Raw genomic sequence first — 10,047 nt, forward strand, 5'->3', positions numbered from 1 at the left:
TGCACACCTGAGTGGGAATTACACTGAGGAGCATCTCTGTAGTAACCCTGGGGCAGAGCACCAGAGCAGGCTGTACTCTGGACAGGGTGCAGTGTACTTTGCACACCTCACCTGGCCAGGTGTTGCTGTCCTTCCTCAGGAGGCACAGCTGGTGCTCCATGACACAGAGCCCCTTCCCCTGCCCCACCTTTAACCCTCTGCACCCAATTCCAGCTCCAGAGCCACCTCTGGGATGCCACCCCAAAATCCAGCTCAGCTCTGAGCCCTGAGCAGGAGCCCCAGACTGCAGGACACCAGTGGGGCCAGCAGTGCCTCTGGTGAGGGACTGCTTCTGTGGGCTGGCCACCAGCTGAGCCAGGGCACTGTGTCACATCCCCTCATTTTGTCACCCCAAACTGCCAGCAAAAGGGATGTTGCCACCCTTGTCTCAGGATGTGGCTTGCCCTCAGGAATTGTCACAGACACACACGAGGAACAGGCTGAGGGATCTGCTCCTGTGCTGCATTTTTAAGAGCATTTTTGTCTAAAGTCAACCTGGGAGGACCCAAAATGCTTTTTGGGCTGTTTTTGCCCCTTTAAATGGAAGAGATCTCCCTTTTCTTTTACCCATTTTGAGGAGATCTCCACCACTGGACAGCAAAGAAAGAGTTGATGGACAGAACTTTGGGAGGGGTGAAAGGGTTAAAAAGGGCAAAACCTCCATGGTGAGGGGGCTGAGCACACGGCAGGGAAAATACCTTGTTTCTCTATTCAGTCTCATGTTGTATTTTTGATAAAATAAAGGGTTAAAAAGGGCAAAACCTCCATGGTGAGGGGGCTGAGCACATGGCAGGGAAAATACCTTGTTTCTCTATTCAGTCTCCTGTTGTATTTTTGATAAAATAAAGGGTTAAAAAGGGTAAAACCTCCATGGTGAGGGGGCTGAGCACATGGCAGGGAAAATCTTTTGCTCCTGGCCCCTTTTTTCTCTATTCATAAAAGATAATCGTTTTTCTCTATTCAGTCTCGTGTTGTATTTTTGATAAAATAAAGGGTTAAACAGGGTAAAACCTCCATGGTGAGGGGGCTGAGCACACGGCAGGGAAAATACCTTGTTTCTCTATTCAGAAAAGGTAATATTTTTTCTCTATTCAGTCCTGTGTTGTATTTTTGATAAGGTTTGTTAAACCTTCCTAAAGGATGGAAAGCGAGGAGCTGTTTCTCACAGCCGTGCCTGTTTCCCCCTGTGCCGTGTCCCAGAGCCTGGCCAGGACTCGGGTTTGTGTTCCCAGAGCCTCCCTGGCCTTTATTCCCTGTAAACATTGGATGCAATCACGGCCCTGAGCGTGACCTCAGGTGATTCCCGACCTCTGCCCCGCTCCCCTCACCCCTAGGGACACCAAAAAACCTGTTTTCCACCATTTCCCTTCCCAAATGTTAGGAAAATTCACCCCCAAACACCAGAGGTTGGTGTCCAAAGAGGAGACAGAGCAGTCCTGGAACTTTATTCCAACCAAGGCAGAGGCCATGGAGCATTCCCCTGGGGTGTCTCCCATTTTTGGAGGACTCAGCCTCCTTTTTATCCCAATTTCCAGCCCCATTTCCCTTCTCTCTTTCCCCATTTCTGAGGGACTGGAGAGGTTCAGACTCCCCAGAACACCTGATCCCAGAGATTCCCCTCCAAAGTATAACCCTCCCTTTTAATTCTTATGGAATTTAGGGGTTTTCCCCCATTGTTTCTTTCATCTTTCAATGTCTAATTTCGTTTACCAACAAACCTAAAGTTTATTTGTAAAAGCAAGTCTCTTTTTCCATTCATCACTCAGTGGAATCCTTCCCATTGTTTCTTTTTTCTCCCAGTGCTGGTTTTATCTCCCAGCAGCCCCACAGCTGGTTAGGAAAGACAAATCCACAGTTCCTCTCACAAACAAACAAATAAACAAATAAATAAATTAATTAATCCACGCCAGGATCTGCGTTACCCACAGGCCAAGGGCTGCCAGCCTGTCCTTGGCCCGGACTCAGGCTGCTGATGGATGGGGACATTTAGGATGGATTATAAAGTGTGGAGATGCTGAGGTGGCTTTTTCTCTGTGGAACAAGCAGTTCCAGTGCCTAAACCACCCCAAACTCGGATTCCTGCCAGAGGAACAGGCCGCGGGTGAAGGGGGAACTCCTGTGCCCTGCAGGAGGGAAGATGGAGGATGCAGATTATTGTACCCGGGGGATTTGCTGAGCACAGGCTGCGGGAAGCGCCCGACGATGGCTGCGAGTATGAGACGGGGAATGCCGCCGTTCCTGAGGGGAAGGAGCGATCCCCGCGGGCACGGGAGGATCCCCGGGGCTGCGCCCAGGCTCGCCCCTCATGGCGCCGCCATCTTGCGCTTCCCCTTCCCCGCCGCGCTCCTTCCCCACCGCCCTCTATGCAAATCACCCGCCATTCCCGCGCGCCGATTGGCCCCTCCCGCCCAATTGCGAAATATGCAAATAAAGACCTGGCGCGCCCAGCGGCGATTGGCTGAAAAGCCCGCCCGCTCCCCGCGCCGCGCCCTCCACCGGTGTCGTCACCCGCGATCCGGGTTCTGATTGGTCAAAGCGTGAGGAAAGGCGCGCCCACCGCGGGGTTTGGGGGGGCGCGGGGAAAGCGCATGAAGGTTCGAGAACGCGGGCCTGGCCGGCGCGCAACGCCCCCTTCCGGCGCGCGTCACGCACGGCGGGCACCAATCACTGGCGGGCAAGGGGGCGGGATCCGCGTGCTGATTGGTCAGAGCTGTGCGGGGGAGGCGTGGCCTTCTGGAAGGTTCTGGGCGGGTATAAAAAGGCGGCGCGGCGGTCGCGGGGCATTGAGCGAGCCGGAGCTGAGCTGAGAGGTTGCCCAGTGTGTGAACGAGAGACCGGGCCGGACTGCGGGTAACGGGGCTGGGGGGGCACCACGCGGCACGGGAAGGGCGGGCTGGGACCCGGCTGCCCTGGAATGGCGTAGGGCGGGTGTTGGAGGCAGCTTTGGGGTGGTCTGGGAAGGGCGCAGGGGCCTCCCGGGTGATTCTGTGTCCTCTGGAACCGTTGTGCTGCGGGGATAGGGAGGGAATAGCGAGTACTGACCTATTTCGAGCCGATGGGGCGCTGGTTTTTATTCCAGTATTTCCGCATTTATTTTTTCAATGCGATCTGCAGCGGGAGGGGGGGGAGCGGGGACTCTCCTTCATTCCTCCCCCCCCCCCCCCCCCCCCCCCCCCGTTAGTTTTTTCTGAGACGGGGGAGGGGAGAAGAGGGGAGGGTTTCAGGAGACGCAGCGCCCATCTTGCCTCGCTGTGGGGCGGCCTGGGGTGGAGCGGGGACACCGCGGGTGCTGCAGTGCCCGGGGATGGAGAACGGCCACGCGTGGGCTGTGGAGGGGATGGCTCCGGGGGGGGGGGGGGGGGGGGGGGGTCGGTGGCGCACGGGGCTGCGGCTCTGCTGGCACACGCGGCCCGCCCGGCGGGGACTCCATTTCCCGGCAGCCCCCGGCCACGCCCCGCCGCCGCGGTCACGTTGCGAGGGCGGCGCGGGGCACGCTGGGAGTTGGAGTCTCGCCGCATGGAGAGGGGGACGCCCAGCGGCGGAGGCGGGAAATGCACCCGGCGTGCGCGGCTCGGGCCACGTGGGAGAACGGGGCCGGAATTCCGGGGATCATCCGGAGCTCAGGCGGGAAGGGATCCGGTTACACCCCCTTACAGTGGGACACATTCCACTCGAGCAGCCTGCTCCCAAACCCACCAGCCTGCCCTTGAACATTTAAAAAAAGAAATTTTCACAATTTTTCTGGTCTGGTCAAGCTTCATCTTCCCTTTTAACTAAATTTTTTTTTTTAAATTTTTTTTTTTAGACAAGATGTCAAAGGGACCAGCTGTCGGGATTGATCTTGGCACCACCTATTCCTGTGTTGGCGTGTTCCAGCATGGGAAGGTGGAGATCATTGCCAATGACCAGGGCAACCGCACCACGCCGAGCTACGTGGCCTTCACAGACACAGAGAGGCTCATCGGTGATGCTGCCAAGAACCAGGTGGCCATGAACCCAACCAACACAGTCTTCGGTGAGGCTGCAGGATTGGCACACTCTTAAATGATTATAAAGAAATTTTTCCTGAAAAATAATTCTCCTAGAAAAATAATTTTCCATTTTTTAGTGAATTGCTAAGAGTAAGATTCAAGTATTTTCATAGAAGTTACATAGTTATTTCTAGCTAGAATAGAGTTGCAATACTAAAAGCTAAAATTCATTAGAAGCAGAAAAAATATTTGCCTTCTAGTAGGTTTTTTTGGGTAGTCAGTCTTAAATAATCTTAACCAGTTGTTTCAAGCTGGTTTATGCGTTTGAAGTATTTTAGAGGTGATAGCATTGGATTTGTGTATATAAAGGAAACAAAATTTAGTGTTTGCATCTGAGCATGAAGCAGTAACAACGTAAAGGATGGGGACGTAGGATTTTCTGCATTTTTAGTGAGAATTTTGTGTTTTCAGTTCGAAATGACCATTATTAATGTATTCAAATCTGGTTTTGCAGATGCAAAGCGGTTGATCGGGCGCAGGTTTGATGACTCTGTGGTGCAGTCTGACATGAAGCACTGGCCCTTCACCGTGGTGAACGATGCAGGCAGGCCCAAGGTGCAGGTCGAGTACAAAGGCGAGACCAAGAGTTTCTACCCAGAAGAAATCTCCTCCATGGTTCTAACCAAAATGAAGGAAATCGCAGAGGCCTATCTTGGGAAGGTGAGTCTGGGGTGAAGTGGATGTGGTGAGCTGTTGAGTGTGAGGCTTGCCCCCCTGACTGAGCTGTTTGAGTCTGGGGTGAAGTGGATGTGGTGAGCAGTTAAGTGTGGGGGTTGCTCCCCTGACTGAGCTGTTTGCTGTGTTTGCAGACTGTTACCAACGCTGTGGTGACTGTCCCAGCCTATTTCAACGACTCCCAGCGCCAGGCCACCAAAGATGCTGGAACCATTGCAGGCCTCAACGTGCTGAGAATCATCAACGAGCCCACAGCAGCTGCCATTGCCTACGGGCTGGACAAGAAGGTATGGAGGGGTTGTGTTTTATGAAAAATCCTTTTGCTTAGATCTTTTCTCCTGAGAAGCTGAGAGGCCTCAGAAACAAAATTAAACAATAATTATCTGCTGCTGTGGAATGAGCAAGTGCATCTTTGATTGGTCTCATGTGGTTGTTTTTAATTGATGACCAGTCACAGTTCAGCTGTCTTGGGCTCTCTCATCAGTCACAAGATTTTATTATCATTCCTTTCTCTCCCTTGCTAGCCTTCTGGTAAAATCCTTTCTTCTATTCTTTTAGTATCGTTTTAGTGTATCATTTTCTTTTAATAGAAATCATAAAATAATAAACTTTTAAAACATGGAGGCAAGATTCTCACCTCATTCTGGGACCCCTGTGAGCACCACCACAGGGTGACTGGCCAGTGAGGAAGGTGTTTCAGTGTAGTAGGAACTGAGGAATGAAAGTGTTTTCCACTGTTTTCTGCAGGTTGGTGCTGAGCGAAACGTTCTCATCTTCGACCTGGGCGGCGGCACCTTCGATGTGTCCATCCTGACCATCGAAGACGGCATCTTCGAGGTGAAATCCACGGCTGGGGACACCCACCTGGGCGGGGAGGACTTCGACAACCGCATGGTGAACCACTTCATCGCCGAGTTCAAGCGCAAGCACAAGAAGGACATCAGCGAGAACAAGCGCGCCGTGCGCCGCCTGCGCACCGCCTGCGAGCGCGCCAAGCGCACCCTGTCCTCCTCCACCCAGGCCAGCATCGAGATCGACTCCCTCTACGAGGGCATCGACTTCTACACCTCCATCACCAGGGCTCGCTTCGAGGAGCTCAACGCCGACCTGTTCCGGGGCACGCTGGACCCCGTGGAGAAGGCGCTGAGGGACGCCAAGCTGGACAAGTCTCAGATCCATGACATCGTGCTGGTCGGGGGCTCCACGCGCATCCCCAAGATCCAGAAGCTGCTGCAGGACTTCTTCAACGGCAAAGAGCTCAACAAGAGCATCAACCCTGATGAGGCTGTGGCGTATGGGGCAGGTAATTGATGGCTCGCTCTGCAGCTCTTGGTGGTGTAGGCCCTGGGTTTTGCACCTCGGTCCTGTAGGAATTCCCTTGGACTTGCAATGATGAATCAGATTCCAAAGCCATTCGTAGTTTCCACCAGAGGTCAAAAGGCTTGTGATGGTGCAAGTACCTTCCTTGGATGTCTGAGCGAGCCCCGTGCATCAGCACAGCTGCCAGGCATGTTTTGCAGGGTTTTAATGCTGTGTCTTTCTCTCTCCCCAGCTGTGCAGGCTGCCATCCTGTCTGGAGACAAGTCTGAGAACGTGCAGGACCTGCTGCTGCTGGACGTGACTCCCCTGTCCCTGGGTATTGAGACAGCTGGAGGGGTCATGACAGTCCTGATCAAGCGCAACACCACCATCCCCACCAAGCAGACCCAGACCTTCACAACTTACTCTGACAACCAGCCCGGGGTGCTGATCCAGGTGAGCAAAGAGCTCTGGGGTGGTAACAGGGCACTGTCAGGGCTTTCACTGGGTAACAGTTGAAGTAATTTTTAGGCCAGAGGTGTTCAGTTCCTGTAATTTGTGAATTCCTGGTTGCTGTGATGAAAGTGACTCCAAAGCCATTCGTAGTTTCCACCAGAAGTCGAAAGACTGGTGTTGGTCCAAGTTCCTTCCTTGGATGTCTGAGCGACCACATCCCTTCAGGGTGATAATTAATTAACTCATTATGACTTTAATGACATAACGTGGTGGTTTTCCTCCTTAGGTGTATGAAGGAGAACGTGCAATGACCAAGGACAACAACTTGCTGGGCAAGTTTGAGCTGACTGGCATTCCCCCAGCTCCCAGAGGGGTCCCTCAGATCGAGGTCACCTTTGACATCGATGCCAATGGCATCCTGAACGTGTCTGCTGTGGACAAGAGCACTGGCAAGGAGAACAAGATCACCATCACAAATGACAAGGGTAAGGATTCACTGTCCTGAGGGTGGGAGAGAGCACTTACAAATGGTTTTGTCAAGCTCTGCCTGCTGCTTTAGTCAGAACTTGGCTGTAATCAGATTTGTATCTGTGTGAGCCATTTTTGAGTTGTGGTATTTGATTTATTAAGAAGGCAGGTTGTGGGCCTCCCCAGATTAGAAGTGTGTAAGGTTTGGGAAGTGGAGGGCATTTCCCTAAAAAAAGGTTTGGGAAGTGGAGGGCATTTCCCTAAAAAAAGGTTTGGGAAGTGGAGGTCATTTCCCTAAAAAAAGGTTTGGGAAGTGGAGGTCATTTCCCTAGAAAAGGTTTGGGAAGTGGAGGTCATTTCCCTAAAAAAAGGTTTGGGAAGTGGAGGTCATTTCCCTAAAAAAAGGTTTGGGAAGTGGAGGTCATTTCCCTAAAAAAAGGTTTGGGAAGTGGAGGTCATTCCCTAAAAAAAGGTTTGGGAAGTGGAGGTCATTCCCTAAAAAAGGTTTGGGAAGTGGAGGTCATTCCCTAAAAAAAGGTTTGGGAAGTGGAGGTCATTCCCTAAAAAAAGGTTTGGGAAGTGGAGGTCATTCCCTAAAAAGGACAGCCCACATTCATGACTTGTGTTCCCTGCAGGCCGGCTGAGCAAGGAGGACATTGAGAGGATGGTGCAGGAGGCAGAGAAGTACAAGGCAGAGGATGAGAAGCAGAGGGATAAGGTGTCCTCCAAGAATTCCCTGGAGTCCTACGCCTTCAACATGAAAGCCACCGTGGAAGATGAGAAGCTCCAGGGCAAGATCTCTGACGATGACAAGCAGAAAATCCTGGACAAATGCAATGAGATCATCAACTGGCTGGACAAGAACCAGGTTTGTCACATTCCACGTTCAGCTCCCAGGGTCTGGCTGAGCCACAGGGGCAGTTGAGGCTGGAGGAGGAGGAGCACTGGTTGCTGTGATGAAAGTGACTCCAAAGCCATTCGTAGTTTCCACCAGAAGTCGAAAGACTGGTGTTGGTCCAAGTTCCTTCCTTGGATGTCTGAGCGACCACAGCTGGGCAGCACGGAGTTCCCAGTCGCCCCCGGGTCCCCTGGCTGCCCCAGTCCCCCCCCCCGGGTCCCCTGGCTGCCCCAGTCTCCCCCCCCCGGGTCCCCTGGCTGCCCCAGTCTCCCCCCCCCGGGTCCCCTGGCTGCCCCAGTCTCCCCCCCCTGGGTCCCCTGGCTGCCCCAGTCTCCCCCCTGGGTCCCCTGGCTGCCCCAGTCTCCCCCCTGGGTCCCCTGGCTGCCCCAGTCTCCCCCCTGGGTCCCCTGGCTGCCCCAGTCTCCCCCCTGGGTCCCCTGGCTGCCCCAGTCTCCCCCCTGGGTCCCCTGGCTGCCCCAGTCTCCCCCCTGGGTCCCCTGGCTGCCCCAGTCTCCCCCCTGGGTCCCCTGGCTGCCCCAGTCTCCCCCCTGGGTCCCCTGGCTGCCCCAGTCTCCCCCCTGGGTCCCCTGGCTGCCCCAGTCTCCCCCCTGGGTCCCTGGCTGCCTCTCAGGATTTTGTTGTTCTGGAGCAATGTGAGATGCCAAACCAAGCAGAAAGAATAAAAGTGCCTCTAATACAAGTCTGGCTTGGTGCTGGGGCCAGAGGTGCCCAGGTTTGGGGGCTGAGCCTGTGCCCAGATATTTGCAATGTGTGACCCAGGTGTTGTGCTGCCCTCTGAGCTCTCGTTTCTCTTGCAGACTGCCGAGAAGGAGGAGTTTGAGCACCAGCAGAAGGAGCTGGAGAAGGTTTGCAACCCCATCATCACCAAGCTGTACCAGAGTGCAGGAGGGATGCCCGGTGGGATGCCCGGAGGATTCCCTGGGGGTGGAGCTCCTCCCTCCGGGGGAGCCTCCTCTGGCCCCACCATCGAGGAGGTGGACTAAGGAGCCCGGGCAGTGCATTCCACTAGCAGTTAGTGTTGGAGGAGACCCCAGCTGGGGGTTGGAGTGAAGGACCCAATCCTGTAGGCACATCTGGGTTTATTTGGCCAGATTAATAACTCCATAACTGAGCTGCTGTAAAAAAAAAAAAAAGAGAAAAAAAATTAAAAAAGGAACAAAACCATTTTTTTTTTTCTGGGCATTTTAAATACTTGAAAGTGTGCGCAGGTGGGAGATGGAAAAAAAAACCATTGCACTTTACAGTACTGTAAATGAGTGGGAATGCAATTCATGTCCTAAAGAATAAAAACTATTTAATGGGCATCACACTGTCTCTGCCTTCACTTGTTTGTACCAGCTGACCTGTGGAAATAGGGAAAAAAAACCCTTAAATATACAGGTAATTAAAACCCCCTAAATACAGTAATAAAAAAACCCCTAAATGCAATTGATGGGTGCTGAACTGAATGTGATCCAGGTGGGAATTAAATTGGGAAGAGGGTTTGGAACCAGGTGCTGCTTGAGCATTTTGGGCCTGGATGGATTTTTGGGAGGTATGACTGACCTGTGGTGGAAATCTCAAGATTAACTGGGTTGGAGAGGACCTTTTAGATCAAGTCTAACCTATAAATTGCATCCATCAAGTACAAAAGTACTGGATAATTGGTTATAAGAATTGGTAGCTGAAGTATTTCAGCTTTAGGGTGATTCAGAGGTGTGGCTGGAGGTGGAGAACTTGCTGGCCTGGGGCGATGTTCTCAGCAATGCTTGGCTGAAATAATCATTAATGAAAAATATTTTATGCATTTTGTATGCAAGTAATATTTTAGGAAAGCTATTTCGGTGATAGTTTGTGAGAAAAACCCCACTGCTGTATATGTAAATGTGTTTGTATAGTTCCAGTGGAGGAACAATTAATTAATTTGCAGCTAAAGTCAGAAAATTCCTAGAGCAGTACCAGGTGGAAAGAACGTGAGAGATGATCCAGTCCAGGGCTGAAAAATATTTTGGGGTGGAGCCCCTCTCCCATGGCCGATGTGGGGGCACGGCAGAGATTCCCCCTGATCCCAGCAGCAGTCCCTGAGGGCAAACCCTGATCCCTCAAATTCCAGATGTTCACCTTCGTTTTTGGGTTGTTCTGAGCTGGCAGGAACCTGAGCACCCCCAAAACTTCCTGGGG

At 52.6% G+C, this 10,047-nt stretch overlaps 1 protein-coding gene and 3 non-coding genes across 4 annotated transcripts; all 4 read left to right on the forward strand.

Moving 5' to 3' along the window:
* The first annotated feature begins 2,745 nt into the window (after positions 1–2,745).
* On the forward strand, positions 2,746–9,194 carry HSPA8 (heat shock protein family A (Hsp70) member 8). Its single transcript, XM_059866985.1, has 9 exons — positions 2,746–2,889; positions 3,845–4,054; positions 4,525–4,730; positions 4,880–5,032; positions 5,493–6,048; positions 6,298–6,500; positions 6,787–6,985; positions 7,604–7,836; positions 8,685–9,194. Exons 2-9 carry the CDS (start codon positions 3,850–3,852, stop codon positions 8,868–8,870), a joined length of 1,941 nt encoding a protein of 646 aa, XP_059722968.1. The 5' UTR covers positions 2,746–2,889; positions 3,845–3,849; the 3' UTR covers positions 8,871–9,194.
* LOC132338153 (small nucleolar RNA SNORD14) lies at positions 6,130–6,226 on the forward strand. The gene has a single exon (XR_009489393.1). It is a non-coding gene; the product is annotated as a small nucleolar RNA SNORD14 (small nucleolar RNA).
* Positions 6,615–6,711, forward strand: LOC132338154 (small nucleolar RNA SNORD14). The gene has a single exon (XR_009489394.1). It is a non-coding gene; the product is annotated as a small nucleolar RNA SNORD14 (small nucleolar RNA).
* LOC132338155 (small nucleolar RNA SNORD14) lies at positions 7,917–8,013 on the forward strand. The gene has a single exon (XR_009489395.1). It is a non-coding gene; the product is annotated as a small nucleolar RNA SNORD14 (small nucleolar RNA).
* Positions 9,195–10,047: the final 853 nt, after the last annotated feature.

Source organism: Haemorhous mexicanus, chromosome 24 (genome assembly GCF_027477595.1).
Source record: "Haemorhous mexicanus isolate bHaeMex1 chromosome 24, bHaeMex1.pri, whole genome shotgun sequence".
In the NCBI taxonomy this organism is placed as follows: Eukaryota; Metazoa; Chordata; class Aves; order Passeriformes; family Fringillidae; genus Haemorhous; species Haemorhous mexicanus.